This window comes from Pogona vitticeps, chromosome 3, assembly GCF_051106095.1.
Source record: "Pogona vitticeps strain Pit_001003342236 chromosome 3, PviZW2.1, whole genome shotgun sequence".
NCBI lineage: Eukaryota > Metazoa > Chordata > Lepidosauria > Squamata > Agamidae > Pogona > Pogona vitticeps.
The window spans coordinates 124,177,466-124,203,505 of NC_135785.1; the positions used below are offsets into that span (position 1 = coordinate 124,177,466).

The window sequence follows — 26,040 nt, forward strand, 5'->3', positions numbered from 1 at the left end:
GTGAAAAGAATCCAGGCGAACATTCACTTACAGGAAAGAAAGGAAAGCAGTGGGAGGTGGGCACATTTCTCTCTGGGAGCGAGGTGACTCTGGCTTCTGGGAAAGGCGGCACTTCCCTGACGCTCCTAAATAAATGGGCACCGTCCTAGGTATAGAAAAAAATTCTGGAAAGTAAGAGGTTAATCAGAAGTTGAGTCTGTGGAATTCTGGGACCTGTAGTGCGTGACGAGATTGCTGGGAATGGTAGTTTTTCTCCTCACTTCCTTTCTGTTTTTCAAGGACTTCCTTGTTCTACTTAAACTGAGTCTTCCCGGGCACTTGAAGTGAGGTAGCAATCATGACCGTTTCCGTGCTGCTTTGAGCTGGAGCTGATTCAATAGAAGGTACTGTATCAGCTTACCTAACTTAACTGTATTGTAGATCTATCGAAAAAGATTTCCAAAAATGCATACTTATTGTAATATTCTATATGTTAGCTACTTTCTTTAAAACAAAGCGTGTTTCAAAACTGCTGCCATTACCGTAAGTGGCAAACAGCTTTCCCGGGACTGGAATTGCTGCGCAGTTTGAACTGTTTCCACGGCTGTGCCATGAAGGAGTCGCTGGTCAGAACATCTCACAATTTCAAAATTGTGTATTGTTCTCGAGTCATTAGTAAAATACGCCTTCTACTAAATCAAACTGTTAAGACTCTGTGGAGTCTGTATGATAGACGAAAACTGACTGGGAAGCTGCTCTTCACAATTGCAGGCAGGAGTATTTCCTCTCCTACCTAGATATGCAGGTACTGAATCTGGAGCCTTGCACGTGGAAATCAGTTATTTTATTATAGATTATACAAAGCAAGTGATTTGAAGTCATAATTGTATATGTTCATACAGGTATCATGAAGGCAGATGATATGGTAATCCTGTGTACATTACTTCAGAAGCAAGCTACATTTAAAATGTATTTCTAGTTAGATATACAGTATATGGATTATCCTGGAAGGTTGCATTCTGTGCTGTTTGTTTGTTTGTTTTTGAATTAAGTGGGACTGCCTTCTGAATAAACATACACAGGAACAGGGAATAAATCGATCCACTGTAAGCAGGACTAACATTGGATTTGGCACACTGTATTATATATATATATTATTAGCTTTGGGAAAAAACTACCAATGTTGGCCTAGGAGTCAGAAATGAGGCAGGAGAACATCTCATAGAATTCTGTGAAGCCATCAGTCTGTTCATTGCAAATATTAGGATTCAGATAAAAATATATTGGTGGAAGAAACATCAACAATTTAAAATATACAGATGATATGATGTAACTGGCAGAAGACAACAATGACATAAAATGGCTCCTAATGAAGATGAAAAAAGAAAGTGCAAAGGTAGGACTGTAGTTAAACGATAAGAAAAAATAATACTTGCAGAAGGACTAGATAACTTTTAATGTTGACAGTGATGAAACTGAAATTGTTAGAGATCTTGTATGCCTCAGTTTAGTCATAAATTCAAATAGAGACTACAATCAGGAAATCAGAAGACAGAGATCTGAAAGGGCAGCTGTGAAGGAATTAGAAAAGATAATCAAGTGTAAAGATTTGTCATTGGAGAGAAAAGCCAAGGTCATCCACTCTATTGTATTCCTGATTATAAGAGCTGCCTTGTGCCAGTTTACATTTCTGCAGGAAAACCCATGCTAATTCTTGTTATTTAATGTCTAGTGTCCAAAGTGGCATGGAGTCAAAGTGATGTGATGATGAGTTGAGTTCCTGATCTGCGTGTACATTTTTTTTTGCAGAATTTTGAATTTCTGATAAAATTCTCCCTTTTGCTAGCGATTGATTGATTGACTTGAGCTTACAGATTGCTCGACTTAATGGGAACCCCACTCAGTGTGGTTTACATAATTAGACAAAACATACAATGAATTAAAATAATAATTATTTCTGTACAGTAGGGCTACAGAGATAGCTTCAAGTTCCCCAGAGTCCACCCCTTTCTCATTAACTGGTGCTTAGTCTCAGTAATTTACTCTGAGATATTTGTAAGAGAAAGAATAAAAAAAAATTTACAGTTGTTTGAAATTACAGACCTGTGTATACTGCTTTCTTCTTACCCACATACTAGCAGCCAACTGAATAGATCAACAGCAAAAAACAAAACAACTTGCCACTAAGCAATGAAAGAGGGGATAGAACACTCAACAGAGAGGTGGGGTTCTCTTTGAATTTTAAAAGCTGGAAGAAGTTACTGATTAATATTGGATAGATAATCACTCTAGCCCAGAAAAGTCCCTCCCAGTCACTCCAACTGCAGTGTATAAGGTTGCAAATCAAACTCCCAAAGCTCTTCTCAAATTTGCATGCAGCCATTTTGAAGTTCCATCTTGCTGTGCAAGTTCTGGAAGCAATATCCTGGAAGAGGCTTGATCCGTATGTCTGTTGTCATCTCTGTGGTGTAACAATAGATCAGCTTGATGACGCCTTTCTTGGTCAGGTCATGCAACAAGTGCAATCTCATGTTGATGTGCCTGATATATGCATTCATTTTCTCACTTTACAATAGATTAATGCAGCTCTGATTCCACCACCTGGATCAGTACCTCTTCATTGATCCCAAAGTCATTCAGCTTCTCCAGCCATAGCAGTTTTCTGTATGGTTCAGTTGCAGCAATGAATTCAGATTCCGTAGAAGACAAACCTGCAACAACTTGTTCGTGAGTAGCCCATTTAATAAGAGCATCCTCGTACATGAACAGGAAACTACTAGTGGACTTATGTTTTGTACTTCCCTCTGCCCAGTCTGCATCAGTGTATCCTACAAGCTTTGGGGTTTTACTAGCTCGCAGTCTTAACTTAAAGTCCATGGTCCCTCGAAAACATCTAGCTACGCTTTTTACAATTGTCCGATCATTCTGTATTAGTCAACTATTGTTTCTGCTTAGTATTGCTAAAGTGACAGCTATATCTGGTCTGTTAATGGTTGTATGGTACAAGTGGTTACTTATAGCTGTTTTGTATTTACTGTTGCTTGGTAAATGTTCACTTCCTTGCTTTTTTGGAAAATATGTTTCCATTGATGTTAACACTCTCCATACAGTATCTTGGGGGCCCAATGTCTCCAGAAGCTCAACTGTTACTATCTTTTGTTTCTAATTTAGCAAACAGGACCCATCTGCTTTACTTTCAGTTAATACTCAAATAATATGTTGAATCCTTTAAATCTTTGATTTCTACTTCTTTGTTAGGATGGTGTACAATGTCTTTGTACTCTTGCTCCCTTTGAGTAGCTACAATTATGTCATCTACCCAGGCAAGAATAAAAGTAAATGTCCATTTCTGCTTCTGGTATACCATGCTATATTCTGTATGAGTTCCTTCACATGGCACAATCCATTGGATAAACTCCAAAAAGCTTGAGAAGCTAGAAGCTGCTCTCTAACACATCCCATCATTCATTTTTTCTTACATCTCTCAGACCTCCCACGTTTTACACTCAATAGCTGTAAACCAATTAACTTCAAGGAGGTGTAACACAACTCTCCACCCAGAATTCTCATTATGTCCAGGTGCGTTATCTTGCTCCCACTCAGGATGGTATGTGTTGAGTCTTCACACTGGGCCTCCCTCGTCCTTGCCTCCTTATCGCAGTTCCCTCTGTACCAGGAAAACTGAAAACAGTTTCACGGCCTAACACATTCCAATGCCTTAAAATCATTTCACTTTGAACCTAACAGTTTCCATTTTCTGACTACAAATCCCACTCTCCTTCAGATCATCACAACATCTAGATGCTTGATTTGCATCTTTCTGCTGTGATTCACAACAGGAGCAAAGGTTTCTTCAGTGTTTATATTACAGAAGAAATACATCTTCTCTGTATTTCTGTAGACGGAGGTCTTGAGGGTGGGTAGTCCTTCCGCCAGCGGTATAGGTAACTCCCTTTCTTTCGGGGGGACGACCCTTGCCGCAAAGAATGAGGTTTGCAGCTTGGGGGTACATCTGGACCCGGCGCTTACCATAGAAACCCAGGTGGCGTCCGTGGTCCGCTCCGCCTATTTTCATCTATGGTGGATTGCCCAGCTGCATCCATATCTTGATCGGGAGCCCCTCACTATTGTAGTACATGTGCTCGTAATCTCGAGATTAGACCATTGTAACGCACTCTACGTGGGGCTGCCTTTAAGGCTGATGCGGAAATTTCAGATGGTCCAGAATGCGGCAGCCAGGCTACTTAGTGGGATGAGAAAACACCAACACATCTCCCCCACTCTGGCTGCTTTGCACTGGTTGCCCATCTGTTTCCGCGTCGACTTCAAAGTGCTAATGATCACTTAGAAAGCCCTAAACGGTTTGGGACCTCAATATTTGGCAGATCATCTTCTCCCACCCAGATCTACCCAAATCACCCGCCATAGCCATCAGGGACGGCTGAGGGGCCTGACGCTGAGAGAGGCTCAGAAGGAAAAAAAAACTAGAAACCGGGCCTTCTCGGCGGTGGCCCCTCGGCTGTGGAACACCCTTCCAACAGAAATTCGGCTGGCACCCTCGCTGCGTGTTTTTAAAAGACAGTTAAAAACTTTGCTATTTAGGCAGGCCTTCCCTCCAGTCAGCTAAGTCTTTTTATTTCTTTCTTTATCCTACCCCATCTTGGTAATCCTTTCTTAAATTAATTGTCTTAATTAATATAGCAATTGTATTTTTTATGCTTATATATATTTTATATTGAGTTATTTTATGTTGTAAGCCGCCCCGAGTAGACATGGTCTAGAGGGGCGGGGTATAAATTTAATAAATAAATAAATAAATAGCAACCCTTTTACAGCTAATTTTGCCTTATATCATTCCACTTCTCTGTTTGCATCTTGTTTCCGCTTGCACACCCATTTGCCACCTGATGGTTTTCGTGCCTAATGTTAGCTCAGTAAGTGTCCACATCTGGTTCTTGTGCAGTGAATCTATTTCTTCCTTAGCAGCTTTTCTCCATCTGGTGGCTTCAACTCAATCTCCTCTCAGGCAGCTGGCTTGTTCATCTATGATAATCTTGCAAAGTAGGACAGGTGAGGAGCTGGTACACCTTTGTTGGGTTTTGATGAATGTCTGATAGCTGGTTTTAGAGCATCTTTTCCTGCCTCTGTAGCCTATTCTCTTGGGGTACTGCTCTCAGTTTGTGTGTCATCACCTTCCTGTTTCCTATCTGGCTCAGGTTGTGGAGGGATTGGCACAACTTCATCTAGAAAAGGTCCAACATGCTAGTCTCTTGTTCCTTTTTTGTCAGCTTCCTTTTGTTGCACCAAATGAGCCGTATGTCTTACACTGACTTCACCTGTTTTTAAGTTCATCACTTTATATCCTTCGCTTCCAGGAGCACAGTCAAATAGTTTGCTCAGTTCTAAGTCCACTTTATACATTTTCTGTTTTGGTATATAAACATATGCCAGACATCCAAAAACTCTGGTATGTTCTTGTGACGTTTACCATTTGGCCCCTGCTTGTTTCACCAAAGAGCTCACGCTACATCTCCCACCACTCACACCAATTGTGATGCACCCCTCACGTGTCCCCAGGTTGTTTCACTAGCCTGAGGCCCACAACACGTTCTCTCCTTTCTGCTGCCCTCTGTTAGGTAAAGGTAAAGGTTCCCCTTGACATTTTTTGTCCAGTCGTGTTCGACTCTAGGGGGCGGTGCTCATCCCCGTTTCCAAGCCATAGAGCCAGCGTTTTGTCCCAAGACAATCTTCCGTGGTCACATGGCCAGTGCGACTTAGACACGGAACGCTGTTACCTTCCCACCAAGGTGGTCCCTATTTATCTACTTGCATTTGCATGCTTTTGAACCGCTAGGTTGGCGGGAGCTGGGACAAAGCGACGGGCACTCACTCCGTCGCATGGATTCGATCTTACGACTGCTGGTCTTCTGACCCTGCAGCACAGGCTTCTGCGGTTTAGCCCGCAGCGCCACCACGTCCCTTCCTTTAATTAGAAAGATTAAGGTCCAAGCTGAGTATAAAGTTGAACAACACAGATTCATTGATTACAATTTGCTTAAACAGGTTCTTCACAGATTTTAATGTTTTCATTAGATTAGTAATAACTTGTTTCACTCTTAGCTCTCTCTACGTTCCCTCACTCTTAACTCCTAACTCTGCCACCCTCCCTAATTACCACAGACTAATTTCTTCTTTAGACTCCCATTTCAGACTCTAACTGACTGCATTCCTCAGGGGTTTTAAACTCAATTTACCTTTGGGCCGCTAGAGACAGAGTCTGGGTGAGGCTGGGCCGCATCAGATTTTCTGCCAAGAGGAGCAAGAGCCCGAGGAAGCTGCCCAGGAGTTTCCTTAGCCGACAAACAGGTGGGCGGGCTGGCAGGCTGCAGTTCTGGATGGAGGGTGCAAGAGGCTTTGTCTTGGGAGAGAGCCGGCGAGCGAGGCAAGGCTTTTTTTTTACTCTTGACAGCAGAGGATGTGTGGGCGCTTGGGGGGGGGCAGGCAAAGCGAGGGCCACAAACTATCATCTGGGGGGCCGCAAATGGCCCCCGGACCGCATGTTTGAGACCCCTGCTCTAGACTCTGGCTCCACCTCTCAATAGCTCCCATTGGTATATGCAAATAATCTCCTATGTGAGCCACAGCAGGATGATCATCACAGTTCTATGCTTAGTACTCTGTCATGTGTGACGGACAGGTCAGGAACCACTCCTGTCCATCACAATGGAACCCTGATTCAGGAGCCAATGGCTGTACAGAAAAGGCGGGACTAAGGATATATAAGAGAATGGAAGTCAGTTAAAGAGCAGTTAGATAGGATTTCAGTTAGGGTCTGTGTTAGAGTTTCAGTTAGAGAGGATTTAGGGATATGAGTTGGAGAAAAGCAGTTTAAGCACTTAGGACCAGTCCTGTGTTAGAGAAGAAGAGAGAGAGAGAATAAGAGATGAAATGAGTAAATACGTGGATTAACATGATTCTATCTAAGCAAATATAAATGTTATAAAAGTACAGTTGATTGCATGAATAAAATAAGACCATCCATGATTTACTTTACATCAGGGGTTTTAAACTCAATTTACCTGGGGGCCGCTAGAGGCAGAGTCTGGGTGAGGCTGGGCTGCATCAGATTTTCCGCCAAGTGGAGCAAGAGCTCGAGGAAGCTGCTCAGGAGTTTCCTTAGCCAGCAGACAGGTGGGCTGGCTGGCAGGCTGCAGTTCTGGATGGAGGGTGCAAGAGGTGCTGTCTTGGGAGGGAGCCGGTGAGCGAGGCAAGGCTTTTTTTTACTCTTGACAGCAGAGGATGTGTGGGTGCTTTGGGGGGGCAGGCAAGGCGAGGGCAACAAACTATCATCTGGGGGGCCGCATGTTTGAGACCCCTGCTTTACATGATTTACTTGTGAACACTTTAATAAACATTGTTTAATTGAATAACACTGATTGAAGAGTCCTATTTGATATAGTGAGGAATATCTCCTCTGGTGGCAGCAGAAAAGGATTAAAAAAATAAATGTCACACCCGAAAGTGAACCTGGGTTGTGTGGAGAAACAAACAGAGGAATGGGTGCATGACATCATGTAATGGCTTAAGTGGTGTTTTCATGGTGCTCTTAGTTTCTAATTTGTACAATGGGGTCTCGACTTACGAACGACCCTACTTGCAAATAATTCAACTTACGAACCCGCCCTATAAGGGAAATAAGGACTCGACATACGAACTTCCCTCAAGTTACGAACAGGAAAAAAGTGCCCCCTCCCTCCCCTTAGAGGCTTCTGGAGGGAAAAAAAGGGCCAGAAACTTTAAAATAAATAAAAGAAAGTCACTTACCAGGCCTTGGTAGCCCCCAAACAGCAGGAAAAAGAGCAGGAAACAGCTAAAAGCCCACACCCAGAAGGGAGCCTGGCAGCCATTTTGTGCTTTGCCCCGGCTCCTGCACCCTCCTCTCCCCGCCTATCAGCTGATCGGTTGGCTCTGAAGAGGCTTGGGGAGGCTTCCTCAGCACTAAAAAGCCTGCCTGTGCGTCTTTGTGCTGAAAAAATCAGCACAACATGCTTTAAAACATGATTTAAAATTGGCTTCGGTGAAAAAAAAACGATTTCTAAAGTGCTTTGCAAATTGTTCCCTGCCTTCCTCTGTTTCCTGAACCTAAGGGAAAAAAAGAAAAAAATATCCCCCTCTAGTGGCAGAAGGTGGAATAGCAGCTTCCCCTTAGTTTCTATGAACGGAAAAGAGCAGATACAGATTAAATGGTTTTCAATGCATTCCTATGGGAAATGCAGATTCGACCTACGAACTTTTCAATCTAAGAACCACCTTCCAGTACGGATTAAGTTTGTAAGTCGAGACCCCACTGTACTGGAGATACATTGCTGTCATGATTGGATAACTTTACAGACAAGGTCACTGAAACATAATAGTTCCTGACAGCTGAACTTTTCATATATATACTTTTCTATGAAAAGTTCAGCTGTCAGGAACTATTATTTTCTATAGTTCAAACCTCAATTTTTAAAAGCACTTTCAATTCCAGGGCTATTTTTTCTATCCACTCCCAATCATTTTAACACTTTATACAGATAACATATCAAACTTTGAGAATAGTACATTGTAACAACAACAAAATGGCGATGGTCAATCTATAATAAGGATTTTTTTAAATAATTGTCTGCTATGATTTAAATACATAACCTGAAAGTTTACTCTTATGTCTGGACAAGACATGGTATTAGAACACAGAAAATTATTTATATTCTCTACAATGGATTGTTTTGGTTAAAATTACCACATTGTAACCAATCTACTCTCTACATTCCCATTTTTATGGATGCAAAACACTAAGAATGTTCCAACACATTACCATCTTTATACTGCAGTTCAGGTTCTCTGAGGAAGTGGAGTCAGAATCTACTGACTCTTAAGAGTGTGCCATCTCCACAACGTGATACTGAAGAGGGGGGTTGAGACCACATACAGCCTCTTGCTCCATACAGAAGGGCTGCAAACAGCACAGGCAGGAAATAAAGGTGGGGAAAAGCTAGGACCCCAGATAGGAGGAGTCAGTCTAGGCAAGAAACCTGGGGAGGATGGGAAAGAACCAATCATGGAGGGTTTCTTTATGACAGAAGAGGAAGAATGAGACATCATAGTGGAGGAAGAAATAAGAGAAGGGATAGATTGGGGAGAAGAGGTAGAAAAAGCAGAGAAACAGGAAAGAAAAAGGAGGAATTCCAAATAGGATGGTGGGGGTGATCGATCTAAAAGACTCCTGGACTAAAGAGATTGTCTGGAGGAAACTGCCATAGATGAGATTAAGAGAAGATATAAACTAGCCCCAAAGACTTCTTATTGGGGGGAAGAGAGAGACATGAACAGCAGAAGAGGGAGAGGGAAGGGATTAAAGTCCAACTATCAGACTCCAAAGGGATAGAATGGACTGTTGCAGTATGTTCCAAGAAAGGGGGTCCCTTGAGGAAGGGGGGATGACCCCTGTTAAGGGGGAATGAGCTCGCCATCCCTGTGTCGACCTTTGTGTGCTATCCGCGGTATGGCCCTATGCAAGCCCACTGATCGGGAGAGATTTGGCGGGAGCCCATGGTGTTAGGAGAGAGAAAAAAACCGAAGTGGGTATATCCGCTGAAGTTGGAAGACCCTGTTTGTCCTACAAAAGTTATTGTTGATAGACATTCGTTGATATTGAATAAAGATTTTTTAAGTTCACCACCAAACTCATTCTTGAAACAAGGAAAAGAGTTCGTAGCTAGGGAACCCAAACTCGAACCAACTCACAGGTTCCTACTTTGAATGAATGAATGAATTTATTACGGTCAAGTGACCAGCTCATAAAACATATTTATAGCTAAAATATACAAAATGCAATTTAAAAATGTACAACCATTTCATAAAACATATTATGTGGCTAAAATATACAAAATTCAATTTAAAGATGTACAACCAATTCATAAAACATATTGTGTGGCTAAAATATAAAAAATGCAATTAAAAAGTACAACAGATAATTGTGTACTAGTTTTAAAATATGGGGAGAATCAAATACTGTTATAAAGTGATTTTTATACCATGGTTTATTTCATAGAGATGTTGGAGTCGTCATTGAGGTTTAAGATTACAGAATGAGCTACAGATATAATTATTTTTTTAAAAACCACAATAATGCAAAGCAAGACATGAGTTTTAAATAGATATATGAAAATAAAAGCCAGTGGGGAACTCTGTGCTGTTAATTTGTTTTTATATATTCCAGATTACTCAAACTGAAATGAAACCTCTCCCAAGGATTCCTGTTTTTCGAACATTTGTTCAATATTTCTGGTGTCAGCAGCGGTGCTGTCTCTCTTTTCTCGCTAAGAGATCTACCCATTTGGCGGAATGGAATATCTCTCAGCACAGCTGTCTGTGGAATAGAGTGGCACCTATTGCAGTATTGAGGAGATATAATCAGACCTCAGGAACACTGTGGAACTATGAAACTCTGCAGAAGTATTTACAGACTTTAACCCAAGAATATCAAACGATCGGTCTGTTACTGAATGACTACTCAATGAATGAATACAAAAGAAAGGATCTTAGTAAGAGATATGCTGAACTGTCCCAACTTGCCCTGATATATAAAGAAATACAAGAGACAGAAAAAGAAATGCAGGATTTGTTAGACCTGTGTGAAAGTAAGTTGTGTCTGATCCTTTTGAAGATCTTCCTAATTCCTTTGGCTCAATTCTTTCTATTAGAATGAGCATATATGTCCTTTGTCAAGCATCTCAGATATGTTTTTAGGCCTGTCCTTGTACCTCTAAAGCATTGTCTGCAATTTAGAAATACAATATATGCATTTTGGGGGTGTATTTAAAATTCACTGATCTACTTTATAATGCTAGAATCAGCAGCTATTTACAGGATTTTCTAGTAATATTTTAAAATCGCTTTGGATGGGGAAGAGTAATATAGGAACATATGTATGAAAATTGTTCCCAGAAAAAGGAAAAAAGTGAAATGTAACAAGATAGTTGATAGGTGATTCTCTTTTAGCCACATAAGTCTGCTTAAGGTTTACTTTTGCAATCTGATCTTAGATCTAACCAGTTCAGAAGACAAACCACTGCTAGAAGTTGCTGTAGAAGAAAAGAGAGTTTTTGACCAGAAGATCAGCACTCTGTACCGGAAGGTGAGCAGTAGGCAAACATTGACTCTTGTCATTTGAATACTCTAAATTTATCCACAAATCATCGCTTTCATGGCTGGAATCTGATGGTTGTTGTAGGTTTTTCAGGCTGTTTGGCCATGTTCTGGAGGCTTTTCTTCCTAAAGTTTCACCAGTGTCTGTGGCCGGCATCTTCAGAGGACAGGAGTTAGAACTCTGTGTTCTGATGTAGTGTGTGGGATAGTTGAGTATTTGTAGCTGGGGGATCAGCTTTTTGTCCTTTTCAGGAGATTGGGTGATTATGGTGATCAGGGTGTTTTTTTGTTACAGGTATATTGTGATAAGGGGGCGAGATGATCTGTTACTGTGATTGATAGGTGTTGTTAGCTATTCTTTTGTGTGCAGTGATCACCGGTCCTTGTGGCTGGGTAGAGTTCATTGACCTTTTTGCAGGCTCTATTTTTCAGTGCTGGGAGCCAGGCTTTGTTGATTTTTAGACTTTCTTCTTTTTTGTTGAAGCTTTGCTGATATTTGTAGATTTCAATGGTTTCCCTGTGTAATCTAACATAATGATTGCTGCTGTTGTCCAGTACTTCTGTCTTTTGAAATAGGATTTCATGTCCAGCTTCTTTCAGGGCATGTTCAGCTACTGCCGATTTTTGGGTTGTTTTAGTTTGCAGTGTCTTTCATGTTCTTTGATTCTGGAGTGGATGCTGCATTTTGTGGTCCCAATATATACCTGGCCGCAACTGCAAGGTATCCAATATACTCCTGCAGTGGTGAGGGGGTCTCTTTTGTTCTTTGCTGACCGTAACATTTGTTGTATTTTTGTGGTGGGCCTGAATACTGTTTGTAGGTTGTGTTTTTTTCAAAAGTTTCCCCATGTGACCTCTCTGATGTATGGCAGAAATACTTTATTTGTGGGTGGCTGTTTTTCTTCTTCAGTTCAGTGTTGTTTTCTGGGTTTGATAGCCATTTGCCTGTAGGAACCATTCTGTTGCAGAATGCGGCAGCCAGACTCCTCAGTGGTGTGAAAAAATACCAACACATTTCACCCACTCTGGCCGCATTGCATTGGCTGCCCATCCGATTCCGCATCGACTTCAAAGTGTTGATGCTTACGTATAAAGCCCTAAGCGGTTTAGGGCCTCGATACTTGGCGGAACGCCGACTCCCACCAAGATCTACCTGTGTCACTCGCGTGAGCCAGGAGGTGAGGCTGAGGAGCCTAACGCCGAGGGAGGCCCGGAAGGAAAAGACAAGAAATCGGGCCTTCTCGCCTCTGGAATAATCTACCTCCTGATATCCGTGCGGCTCCCTCACTGGGTACTTTCAAAAATCAACTAAAAACATTGATGTTTCAGCAGGCCTTCCCCTCAGTTAATTCCTGACCTCCCTTTTTCCTCTCCCTATTCTCTGTCTTCCTTGTTGAAAGTTTTCTCTCTATGTAAAACTGTTTTAATATATATATTGTTGTATGTTTTTTGTAAGCCGCCTAGAGTGGTCTTAATCGACTAGATAGGCGGGATATAAAATAAATAAATAAATAAATAATAAATAAATTATATGGTATTTAAAACCTTGTACATGTAGAAACAGCTTCTCTACATTCACAGATTTGCACAGGTTCTTGCTGTGGTGATTGAGAGGGGATGGTTCAATCAGGTGCTTGTTATCTTTGCGAACTCATTTATGAAGTATATTAACCAGTGCAGTTCATGCATAGCCCCACCAGCACATTGTAAGTACGAAGTTCTGCATATAGAGAATGAGGGTGCATCTTGCAGTTCATCTCGCAGTATAAATATTTATATGCATTTGATTTGTGCAACACAATTTGCATTTTTTGCACTAATCACATAGAGTGCCTTTGTCATACAAGTATATAGATAGGATAAAGCTGCTGCGTTATTGGATGTAGGACAATGAAGATGGAAAAAAACAGGTTTCAATTTTTAAAAACAACCTCTAGTTTATGAATGTGGAATATTGTGCTTCTGTACCCACAATTCAAAACATCAGGAAATGGCCCGATATTGTTACACAATATTGTTCCCGTAGGAAAGAAGATACAGTGATGCCTTGCTTAGCGATTGCCTCGTTTAATGATGTATTCACTTAGCGATGAGGTTTTAGGAGCAATCTTGCGCTCCGTTTAGCGATGTTTCCAATGGGGGAAATTTCGCATAGCAATGTTCGGGACCATGCCTCGTATAGCAATGACAGTTTGGGTCCCCCTGTTTCGCTTAGCGATGTCCGTTTTCACTATTTTTAAAGTGTCTTAAAATGTTCAAAAACTGTTTAAAATGCTTGGAATTGTTAGTGCACCCTGTAAAACCTTTGCAAACTTAATTTGGCTTTGTTCTGAGTCTTCGTTAATTTTTGGTGAATTTCCCCCCCCCCCCATTGGAATGCATTTACAGCTGTCAAACCTACAGTTCAATGCATTTGAATGGGGGGAGAAAAAATTCACCAAAAATTAATGAAGACTCAGAACAAAGCCAAATTAAATTTGCAAAGGTTTTACAGGGTGCACTAACGATTCCAAGCATTTTAAACAGTTTTTGAACATTTTAAGACACTTTAAAAATAGCGAAAATGGACCTGTCAAAACCATTGAAATGCATTGAAACCTATTCAGTGCATTCCAATGGGGGAACTGCGTTTCGCTTAGCGATGTTTCCTATGGCGATTTTCGCTTAAGGACAGTAATCCGTTCCCATTGGAACGGATTATCTGGTTTTCAGTGCATTCCTATGGGAAATAGTGTTTCGCTTAGCGATGTTTTCCCATAGCAATGTTTTTTTTAACCAATTAACATCGCTAAGCAAGGCACCACTGTACCAAGCTTTACACAGCAAAGGGCAGCCTGAATATGGACAGTTTTATTTTTTAAAAAATAATAACTCAAAAAACTATGCCAAATTTGGTGCTTATCCAATGTTCAGTTTCAACATTATAATTTTTTGTTTGGGTGCCCTGTTTTTAGAATTGTCTTGAGGTACAGAGCAAATCAGCATTCCATAATATTTATTGCTGCATTTCTGTGCATCAATAATATACAAAAAAAGAACATTAGTAGGCAAGCAGGAAACGGTAGTGATGAGGAAATACTTGTATAGGGTCTGGTTTTTTCCCCCCCAAGATAGCAATAATATAGAGCAAGGAAATGTGCACTTTCCATGCATAGATGAAAGGCTGTGTATGACGTTTGGAAAGAAAATAGCAAAAACAGAGCTACTGTAAGCTGTGAGTCCTAGTTATGACCAAATGCTTTTTTTCTGTTTAACTCTTAATCTGCAAATTGAACTCACTATTACCAGAACAATCCTAGCCCAATTAATAATTGGTTATGTTTTAGTTCTGTAAGTACTATGGGCAGCAGGGAGACAGTTTGCTTACTCCCATTGTGAATGAAGCCCCCGCACACACGGAGCGAGGCTCCCTTACAGCAGGACAGAAATTTGGAAGGAACGTTGGTCATTAGTCATGTTTTCATTTAGACCCTTTTTGTCAGGGTGGCCCAGCTTCAACACAAAGGCTGGCTCTACCATTCTCCTTTAAAACAAATGTCAAGGATCATTCCAGCAGCATAGGTTTGTGGATGAGGGAGCAGTTCAATACTAATTTTTTTTTGTTCTTTAGATTGTATCTCATGCAAAGGAGTTCTCACCTTTTATCCAAATACCTTGTGTTATCTGTGTTTGAGGATTAGTTTTCCTTTCCTGATCATCTATCTCCTGCAAAATATTACTTTTATAGAGGGAGAGGATCTGTGTGAATGAATTAATGCCCCATACTTTCAGGATCTTATCTGGTGAAAATAAGCAGACATGGCCTTTCCTAACTGCCTGCTTTGGAGAGGACAAGCGGATGATTCTGAGATGTAGATGCAGATTATCTAAAATATTAATATTGTATTGTCAATTTGAAATGAAACCATGCTTTCTGAGATATATAGTAGATGTGGAAATACTTGAAGTGCAAGGGCATCTGAGTGGAAAAAACAACTGGGTTGCAACATGGGAACCTTTGGTTTGCAGTTGCAGAAGGAGCTTCTAATGCTTTCTTAGTTTTGAAGAAACAACAGGAATTTTTTAAAAAATGGGAAACTGGGGTCACGTTTCTATATTCAAATGTCAGTTATTTGTGTGAGCATGCTCCCAAACAGTCTGAAAAGAATTAATGTTGCCTTGTCTGTGCTTATGTGATGGTGGCTTTGAGAAATGTCTGCCAATTTCTATTTAATAATTACACAGCAATTCAAAGTCCTAGAAGATCACTTACAGATGTAGTCAAAAGAGCACTTCTCTCACTACCTTACAGCTTCTGATCTATTCTTTTTCAGCTTTTTCAGGTCCTGATACCCAGAGAAAAATGGGATGAAAGTAATGTTGTATTGGAATTGATATCTGGCAGGACAACTGGAGGTCAGCAAAGTCTCAACAAATAAAAGTTGTTTCAAATTGCTGTGGTTTCCCAAAACTTCCTAAACTTTTTGTAGTGCAATATTTTATTCTAAAGTCTTTCTTTATCTGGAATATGTCACAATTGATTTGTTGTATAATATAATTTAATACTGGGCATGCCTAAGCCACCTTCTTTTTGTGATACATACCATATTTGCTTATTAATTTTAGCTCTCTTATTACCATTGCAATTCATATTATCTTGGCCTGCTGTTCTTTTAACTGTTTTTCTTCAGTCTTTATCGGTAACATACAAAATATTAAAAAAATAATTTAGGAATAATATAATAGCAAACAAGAAATAATTAATTTGGAGTTTGAATTTTATGGAAAAGAAGGAATGATGAAGATTTTATTTTTAACGAGAAAATCAAGGGAGAGATGAAAAATATAGATAGTTAGTTCCTTTGTAAAAACAGTGTTAGAATGCTGGAAAATTATAGGGGAGTGTTAAGTCCACCAACTTCATCTTTGTCACAGGTTGTAGAATTTAAGAAATTCCCAGAGTTGAAAAGAGTTTTGGAAAAGATTATGGGAGTTATGAGGATAAAAGAATTGATAAAACAAATGCAAGATAGGGAATAGATAAGAGAGATATTGGGGGAGGGATTTCATGGTTAAAGATACTTCAACTAAAAAATCGATGAACAAATGGAAAATAAAAGATGGCAGAATAATGACAATATTTGAGGAGATTATAGGAAAAAAAGAGAATAAAGAAAAGAAAATAGAAAGAATAGTAAGTGCAATATATAAAATAGAGGCATCATATTAAAAAGTCTTAAAGATTTATGGCAAGAAGATCTGAATGAGGAAATTAAAAAGGAAATTTGGAGTAAAATGTGGAATAAAAGGATAACGAAAAACAGTAAAAGAAAACTTACAAGGTAGTCTGGAGATGATATATAACACTGGTAAAGTTGACTATAATAAATAAAAATACACCTTCACTATGTTGAAGATGTAAAAAGGGGGGGACATATGCAAATGTGGTGGCTTTGTGAAATAAGGAAGAAGGAATGGACAATGATTTTCAAGAAGATAAGAGAAATGGTGTGGATCTACAAATGTCTCCAATGATTACTTTGTTGAATCTGGTTAATAATAATCAATTGAAGAGTGAAGAAAAGGAATTAATTATTATAATGGTGACAGTGTTTTCTGTCTTTTGCAAATATAATATTTGCAAAAAACAGAAAAGTAATGATCAAATTAGTATGGAGGAGTGGTATAGAGAAATATGGAGTATGGCAATGATAAGTTAACTTGTGAAATTAAGATTAGAAGAGGAATGACAAAATGTAATGATGTTAAACAAATATGTAACTTGTTTTTGGTACATGTGTTTAAGAAAGGGCTGGAGTATACACTGGGATAAGAATCAATGTATTATTGGAGAGAAATGGGGCAATTCAAAATATAAGAATGAAGAACATGGAACTAGCCTTGGGCATGGTAGACACACAAATAAATTCAGTAAGTAAGTAAGTAAGTTGCACCCCTGGATCATATGTGGTTCATGAGGTTACGTGCCTTGTCCCCTGTGCTGTCTTGGGCAGCTACACAGTTCCAGAGTCCCCCCCCCCCGCTCCGAAGAAGGCAATAGTAAACTGCTTCTAAATACTCTCTGCATAGAAAACTTTGAAGAGACTACCGTAAGTCAAAATTGACTGGACAGCAGATAATTATTACTGAACATGTTTCAGAGATGTGCTTTAATCTCTTTGCTCCAGAAATATGGCTGAAATCCTGTTGTTTAGCATAGTAACTCATACTGTATTTGAGTAAGCCCATTATATAAGTGGAGATTTGGTGAATTCTCTATTAGTTCCATTGATTCAAATGGGCCTTCTCTAGTTGTGACTTGCTACATTAAAATGCTTACAAAGGAGTTGACTCACCAAATCCCCATTGATTGAATAGGCCTGCTCTTGTGCAACTTACTACACATGAAGCAAGAGGATTTCAGCCAGTAATTTACATTATTGCATTTTTGTTAATAGAATACTGTATGGGATAATTGGAAAGTCATGTAGATACTAAAATTTCATTTTCATTCAGAGTTTTGTTCTTTTTCAGGTGACATATGTCAGCAATTTACCCAAGAAATATTAGACATGTACCAGAATTATGCTGATTACAAAAACTGGGCCTTTGAGATTGTGAAATATGTTCCATCTGACCAGGGTATGGGCATAGCTTATTTTTCCACCATCTATACATATTACTTAATAAAATTACCTCTGTCCCCTTTTCCAATATGTAATGTATGTTGTTTGCCTGTAAAGGTGGATTACATCATGCCACTGCTCTTATTTCTGGAGACCATGTGTACATGCATTTGAAATACGAGGGAGGTATTCATAGAGTACAGCGAATCCCTGAGACTGGTTTATCTGCAAGAATGCAGCGGATCCACACGGGTACCATGTCAGTTATTGTCCTCCCTCAGCTTGAAGAGGTAAGCGAAACTTTTAAACATTAAATGTTTTCAGTTTCTGACTCTTAATAGTTAACTCTCAAAAATTAGATTATAATTAAAATGCTTGTTTTCTTGATGATAACTCCATCTGGCAAGATGCCATAAATGGCACAATTCATAAGGAGGTGGTTAGTAGTTCTGTATGTATTTTTATTTTATTTTGTCTTATTTGTAGAGCACCTCTCTCCCGATGAGGGGATTCAAGGTAGTAAAATTAAAAACAGAAAAGCAATTGAAAAGCAATTAAAACATAATAATAATTAAAATATAAATTGATTAAAAACATTTAGAACTTTAAAAAGCAAACTTAGGTAAAGAGCAGCATCCAGGCAGTCACCTATGCTTATTAATGTATGTGACTAGCCACGTTCAACCCAACAGATTGCCTCATAGAATGACATATAATGAAATTTAGTTTAACTATTCTCCTTTTTAAAGGTAAAGATAAAAGTGGACCCAGGCGATTTGCGTATAGATACTTTTCGAGCCAAAGGGGCAGGAGGACAGCATGTTAACAAAACAGATAGTGCTGTACGAATTGTACACATTCCTACAGGTAAACTGTCATTTTTGTTTCATTTTTATTTCCTCATTCCTGTCTCTAGCCAGACCTTCTGGTAAGGAGCTTTGCAGGACTTACATTGGGCTCAGCAGGCTCCTCTCCTGTTGTAATTAAGACTATCCATGAAGTGTTGGTTTTCCTCAGCTTTTTATTTTCCTGTACACAAGTTATGTACAGAGCTCTGTTTGTTTGTTTGTTTGTTTAATTTGCTGCCTTTCTCCTCACAGGAGACTTGAGGTCGCTCATGATCACACAGTTAAAAACACTGTAAGATAAAATATTTTTAAAAATTAAACACCTAACAGTATTAAAAGGACAATTAAAAATATTTCTAAAAATATTTTTTTAATTCATGAAATCAGTAAATACAGCATTCCTAAAACCTTGACTTTATTGGAATCATTTAAAAGCCTGCCTTAAAAAGGTCTTTGCCTGCCAGTGGAAACACAAAGCCACTATTAGACGCATTGAAAAGTACATACAGTATGTGGATTATATTTATGTGGGGAGTTCAGATTAAATCAGGAGCTTATTGCTCTTTTTTCCTTTGTTTTCTCATTATGTAACCCTTCTGTTAACACAAGATGTTCATAACTGGGAATCTGTCTGGATTTCCTATCTTTCTGTAAAAATAGTTTCTATCTTAAAACATTTTTGAGGGCAGAACTTCATGTTCTGTTTGCCTCTAATCCTGAAGCTCAGGTCTGCTTCTCATCCCACATGTAGGAAGAGCGCCTTGTGCTTGGCAGGTGGCTGACTTTAGGGGATGTTGTTTACCACTGTTTAAGTGACAATATCTTACATGTAGGCTGACTTCTATGTAGAGTCTTCATCCACTGTGACTCTGGAGGATGAAACTTTTTCATCTTGGTTCCTTACTTGCTCTGCTCAGAGGCATGGAATTCTACTGTGGGAAATTGGCAAAAGGGGAAAAATAATGTGAATTTGCTATTGCCTACTCCTACCGCAGTAGCCTCTGTGCTGCACGGTCAGAAGACCAACAGTCGTAAGATCGAATCCACATGACGAAGTGAGCTCCCATTACTTGTCCCAGCTCCTGCCAACCTAGCAGTTCGAAAGCATGTAAAAATGCAAGTAGATAAATAGGTACCACCACAGTGGGGAGGTAACGGCGTTCCGTGTCTAGTCGCGCTGGCCACATGACCACGGAAACTGTCTTCGGACAAAATGCTGGCTCTACTGCTTGGAAACAGGGATGAGCACTGCACCCTAGAGTCGGACACAACTGGACTAAATGTCAAGGAAAACCTTACTCCTACAAATCATTTTTTTCTTTATAGAGAAAGAGTGGTGAGGTTTTCAAGAGACAAGAAACATGTAATGGGACTCTGAAATACATGTTAAAATTAATTTTACAGCAAGTAAGTATAGTACGTATAATCCCCATGTCTGCATTTTACAACAAAGAAGTAGAGTTGGACTCCCACCCCCTGTATCAGTTATCCGTGGTTTACCACAACCTCTATACAACACGTAAGGGTTGAGCCTTGTGACCTTTGCCCTTCCTCCTTGTATGTTGTATATCTCAGGCATTTTTAGTAGATCATGAAACTGTTCCCCCGTGGATAAAGGGGTCCTTGTACACATGATCTCCATATATAATTTCCACCTAAGTGGTTTAATGGTTTTCCAGCACATGTAAATATGTATTGTATTTTTATGTGTTTTTTTAATTATTTTGTCTCATTTGTAGGCCACCCTTCTCCTGATGAGGAGACACAAGCAATTCACAATGTTAAACAAATAAAATTTAAAATGCAATTAAAACAAGCTCTATCATCTGCAATGTCATGTTTTTATGACATGTACATGGGCTATGGAACTGTGTCTTGAGTTCCCACTAATATAGGTGTTTTAAAATTGTGTATGTGTGTGTGAGTGAGAGAGGGAGAGAAAATATACATTAGGGCAGTGGTCCCCAACCTTTTTGGGGCCACGGAACGGCTGAGCCTCTGAGGAAGGCGGGCCACCAGCGCTCGCACTCTCAGGCGCATGCACAAAGAGGTGGGGGGAGCATGCGTGCCAGCGCCACTGTGAGCATTGTCCCACCCCTTTGCGCATGTGCAGGAGTGCCTGTGCGCCCGCATGCGTGAAGGGGTGGGGGAGCGCTCATACTGGCACGCATGCACAAAGCAGCTGTGGGGAGGGGAGTACCTGCAGGGGGGCAAGAGGTCTGTCTCCGCGGCCCAGTCTGGCTCAGGCCACAATCCGGCACTGGACCGTGGACTGGGGGTTGATGACCTCTGCATTAGGGTGTACAGAATGTTATGGAGAGCATCACATTTTTGTGGAATGGCATCTCTGAAACAGCACATGAACTAAATATTCCTTTATTCTGTTTACTTTGGTCTGAAGTGCAGCCTTTTAGGTGTCAATAATTTTATATTCCTATTATATGTGTTTTTAAATACATTTTTCCAAAAGCTAGAAACAATTTTAATTATGAATTTGCAGTAGATTATTTTTCTGTATGATAATTGTACAAAATACTAGATAATTTTTAAAATATATAAAATAAGAGACTTTGTTTTTATTATTTATATGCTACCTTTCTCCCATAGGAGACCCATGGCAGCTCACAGCAGCTAAAACTAGACAGCAATCACAGTTTCAAAATACAATAGAAATGCCATATTAAAAAAACAAACAGATATCAAAATTAAAACCGGGATTAGAAACAAGGTGGCAACCCAAACCTCACAGCATCTGTAGGCATTTTTCTTCCTTGGAATATCAAATTTTCCATCTTAACAGGACGAGAGCAGTAATTCTGCTCAGGTGAGAAAACGTACTCAGGAGATGCCTGATGGATACTTTTTCACTTTCTGAAGGGTTAAGTGTTGAGTGCCAGCAGGAACGATCTATGCATATGAATAAGGCAATTGCTCTACAGTCACTGAAGAAGAAGTTGCACCAACAGGCCATTGAGAGGGAGCTGAGCCAGAGGAACACTTCAAGAAAACTGCAGGTGAGAAAAAAATCCCTCCTATCTCTTTTTAACTATTAACAAAGACGGAAGTATCATCTTTGTGGATAGTGGTGATTAAGTTGCATAATAAATAGTCTTCACTGATATACAGAGTGCTGTCCTCTGAAGATGCCGGCCACAGAGACTGGTGAAACGTTAGGAAGAACAACCTTCAGAACATGGCCAAAGAGCCCGAAAAACCCACAACAGCCATTAGTCTTCACTGAGCTTGTGGTTGCATGCTTGATATTCCAGGTTCAGCTCCTGGAATGACCCCTGGACTAAGTGCTCTGTGAGATCCCTGGGGGAGATTTGAGCAGTGCTATAGCTAGTCAGAATTTATAGCAATGGATTGGACTTATTGACTACAGAGCAATACTTTCTCTTCTGTCTTTTTTGTTTTAATTGGAAGAATTATTCTTTTTACTGTGTAGAGTGGAGCCAGTTTCTTTCTAGTTTCAGGCAGTCAAGTTCTTAGACAGCTCCTTTGAGTCTTAAGTGCTTGCAGTCCAAACTCTGCAATCCCCACTTGCACTCTGTGTTTGCCTTCCTGTTCCTCATGCAGTTCGGAAACATTTGCTGTTGTAACTCATTGGGTTTATTGTAACTGCACATTTCCCATGTGTTAATACTCATGGGCAACATTGTGTTCACTGATATATGGATTTTGCCAGTTGAGTGGCTTCATAATGTTTGTGCAATGGTAATAATTACAATCCATCTCATAAAATTATTGTATTAAATATTACAAAGTAAATATTAATGCTAAAAAATCCATTATAACAGTGGAATTTCAAAAATGGTTATAGTAATATTTCTCATACAACAGAAACACTAAATGTTCATATGTAAAGAATGTAGAACTATGTATCATTAATCAATAATGATACACTGAACTATTGGGACAGAATAAAATGTTTTAATTTTTTAATAACTTATGAAATTATTTGTGAAACAATCTGTTCTTTTACAAGCTAGGGGAAAGAGCCCAGTCAGAGAGAATTCGCACATATAATTTCAGCCAAGACAGAGTCACTGACCACAGGATCTCCTATGATGTCCACAATATCAAGGTATTTATCCTAAATAAGGTATTCTTCCTAAAGAAAAAAAATATATGTTCAAAGTATCTTAAACTGAAGCAGGCCACTTATCCATCTAATCCAACGAGTTCGTTTTTTCTAACTGGCACCATAGCCTACCTACCTGATGTCCTTTTAACTGAAGGAGATGCCAAGAATTTAAAGGGGTTCTCTTGTATGAAAATAATGTGCTCTGCCATTACGTTACAGTCTGCCTCTTTATTAAAAATAATACTTGTATTTATATTGTGAACTGTGCCTGAAAGCAAACTGAGTGTTCTGATGGGATACTTTTTTACTGATGAAATCCCATTTTACTCTGATCCTCTTAATCCAGAGAAAGTTTCTATTTTTCCAATTTCTTGACAGGAATTTTTAAGTGGCAGAGAACTCCTGGATGAACTCATCAGCAAACTGTTGGAAGCTGCAGAAATGGAGGCTCTTTTAGAACATCTGGAAAACAATTTTAAACCTGTGCAATCAGACATGTGACTTGATACATTTCTGAATGTAAATAAATTCAGTTTAATTTGTTTGTAAAATGAAGTGGAAATGTATTAAAATATGTGGTTGTTAAATGTCTCATTATCACTGGGTGTGACTTTTTAGAGAAATAGTATATCCAAAGAAGCACAAGTAGAACTTGATGCAAAGGCAGTTTTCATTTTAGTTCAGGCTCAAGGTTTGTATGACTGTGTGGTATGTGCAAAAGGGGTAAAAAAGGAAAAAGTAGTGGCAGGAGTCCATGGAAGATGCAGCTAGGCCTTTAACCTGTGGGAACAGAGGTCCTGGCAAACAATTGGATTTTACACTATATTTTAATCTAGAGTATATAGTGTACATGGAACACAACAACAGAGAACTGTGATTCATGTCAGAGGTCTCTGTGGGATAAAGAATCTCTTGCACAAGTCAAATATGGATAATGATAGACACATTTCCAAATATTGTTGGTGTCTCAATCTAACAAATTTTAGAATTTTACATTTAGACAGTTATTTGTATTGTTTTGAAATTGGATGACCTACTGAGGGTGGCTGACGGGGGCAAAATGTCCTTGTTGGTCCTCTATATCTCAGCTGCCTTAGGTATCATCGACTACGGTATCCTCCTGGGGAGGCTCTCCGAGTTGGGAATTGGTGGACTGGCACTTGCCTGGCTCTGTTCCTTCTTGGAGGACCGTCCTCAGAGAGTACAGATTAGGGAGAGTGTTTTGGCCCCGTGGAGTCTCAACTGTGGGATTCTGCAGGGTTCTGCTGTTTAATATCTATATGAGGCCGCTGGGTGGGGTCATCTGGGGGTGCGGGGCTTTATGCCATCAGTATGCTGATGACACTCAGCTCTACAGCTCCTTTTCACCTATCTCAGTGGATGCCATTCTGTCCCTTCAGCACTGTCTGGAGACTGTACTGCAATGGATGCAGAAGAATGGGTTGAGACTAAACCCGAACAACACAGAGGTCCTGAGGTTGGGTGGCCCCTCCATTGGTGGGTTGGGAAACTCCCTGTCTTTTGGGAGAGTGACTCTTACCATGAAGAGTGAGGCTCGCAGCTTGGGGGTCTGTGGAGGAGGAGTCATCAGTGTGCTTTCCTCAATGATTCAGACTACTGAGGAGGACTGTGGATGTGTAGAAGGGATCTTAGTGGAGATAGAGAAAGATGAGAGAGAGGAAAGTGTTGGAGGTTTGTTTGGCGGAAGCCAAAGGGGAGGGGTTAGATCTAATCGTATGGGAGGAGTGTATAAAAGGAAGAGGAGGCGCGAAATTTCAGAGTGGTAACGGGCGAGAAGGCGAGAGAGAAAGCTGTGCAGACGGGAGGAGAGGAGGAGTTAAATGAGTTCCAGAAATTGACACGGGAGTTTCCAAACCTGAAAATCGGCAGGGGTTTACTTCCTGATCCCCCTATAGCTAAGTCGGGTAACGAAGGACTGGAACCACTAGAATGGACAGTAGTGGTTTACCCCCGCAACCAGCATGGGGAGAGGAGGGTGATTCGCCCCAGTCCCTCTTTCAACCAACCACCGCGTAAGGGGGACTGGGCGAGACACCCTTGCTGTGGCACGGTTTGTGGTGTGGAGCACACCCTTACGACCAATGATGGATCGGGAGCGTTTTGGTCCAGCCCTGATGAAAGGAGCGACATCTTCACTCCAGATGTAAAAGTTCGCAGTTATAAAAGATTTTGTCAGAATTGAGTATGTTGGACCCATTTGAAGCAGCTGATGTTGCGGCTGGAAAAAATTAAAAGGACTCTGTTAAAGTTTTGAAAACACCTCCAACCTTTATTCCCGCTCAAACAAAGGGACCACCTTCGGCTCAAGGAGAACCTGATTACAGGGTCCATCTGGACCCGGCGCTTACCATGGAAACCCAGGTGGCGTCAGTGGTCCACTCTGCCTATTTCCATCTGTGGCAGATTGCACAGCTGCGTCCCTATCTTGATGGCGGGGCCCTCACCACTCTGGTCCATGCACTTGTAATCTTGAGACTAGACACTGTAATGCGCTCTATGTGCAGCTATCTTTGAGATTGATGCGGAAGCTTCAAATGGTACAGAATGCGGTGGCCAGACTCCTTAGTGGGACGAGAAAACATCAGCATATTTCCCCCACTCTGGCTGCCTTGCATTGACTGCCCATTCATTTCCGCATTGATTTCGAAGTGTTAATGATGACTTATAAAGCCCTAAATGGTTTAGGACCTCGATACTTGGTGGAATGCCTTCTCCCACCTAGATCTACCCGAATCACTTGCTATAGCCAGGAAAGACAGATGAGGGGGCTAACGCCGAGGGAGGCCTGGAAAGAAAGAACAAAAAACCGGGCTTCTCAGCAGTGGCCCCTTGACTCTGAAACAATCTTCCATTGGAGATCTGCCTGGCACCCTTGCTGGGTGTTTTTAAGACCCAACTAAAGACCTGGCTCTTTAGGCAGGCCTTCCCTCCTGTCAATACTTGATTTTCTTTTCTCCATCTTGAATGATACCAATATTATCGATTTAAATCGTTCTAATTGTTTTTTTAATTTTTTAATGTAAGCTGCCCGGAGGAGACATAGTCTAGATGGATGGGATAGAAATAAAATAAATAAATAAATAAACTTATCATTTAACCTATTAAAATGTAAACCTAGGAAATTATCATAACTGAATTATACCATTTGCCAACAGTACTATATATTTGAGAACTTTAGGTAGCTTTTTTCTGTATGTTATGTGTTGATATATTGAAAAGTTAGCAATTGTTAACATTACTGAGATAAATCCAATATGTATTAGTTACTAAATTTATTGTATTTATTTAAAATGTTTTTACCCCACCTTTCTCC

The 26,040-nt window shown here is 40.1% G+C and overlaps 1 protein-coding gene across 2 annotated transcripts; it reads left to right on the plus strand.

The window, feature by feature from the left end:
• The first annotated feature begins 268 nt into the window (after nt 1-268).
• MTRF1 (mitochondrial translation release factor 1) lies at nt 269-23,297 on the plus strand. 2 transcript variants are annotated; one of them, XM_020804273.3, is made up of 11 exons: nt 269-383; nt 2,556-2,706; nt 10,238-10,658; nt 11,064-11,155; nt 15,480-15,561; nt 17,680-17,787; nt 17,889-18,061; nt 18,521-18,638; nt 21,497-21,633; nt 22,608-22,706; nt 23,085-23,297. In XM_020804273.3, exons 3-11 carry the CDS (start codon nt 10,253-10,255, stop codon nt 23,205-23,207), a joined length of 1,338 nt encoding a protein of 445 aa, XP_020659932.3. In that variant the 5' UTR covers nt 269-383; nt 2,556-2,706; nt 10,238-10,252; the 3' UTR covers nt 23,208-23,297. The 2 variants fall into 2 exon arrangements, with proteins under 2 accessions (XP_020659932.3, XP_020659933.3); XM_020804274.3 differs by lacking the exon at nt 2,556-2,706 and having other exon boundaries at nt 303-383.
• The last annotated feature ends 2,743 nt before the right edge of the window (nt 23,298-26,040 follow it).

Bases quoted from the DNA above. Each gene is read 5' to 3' on its own strand.
- MTRF1 (XM_020804273.3), top strand. From the start codon at position 10,253: ATGAAACCTCTCCCAAGGATTCCTGTTTTTCGAACATTTGTTCAATAT. The intron at 18,062-18,520 runs GTAAGCGAAACT...TCCTTTTTAAAG, and splicing joins TCCTCCCTCAGCTTGAAGAG to GTAAAGATAAAAGTGGACCC. The intron at 18,639-21,496 runs GTAAACTGTCAT...CACTTTCTGAAG, and splicing joins AATTGTACACATTCCTACAG to GGTTAAGTGTTGAGTGCCAG.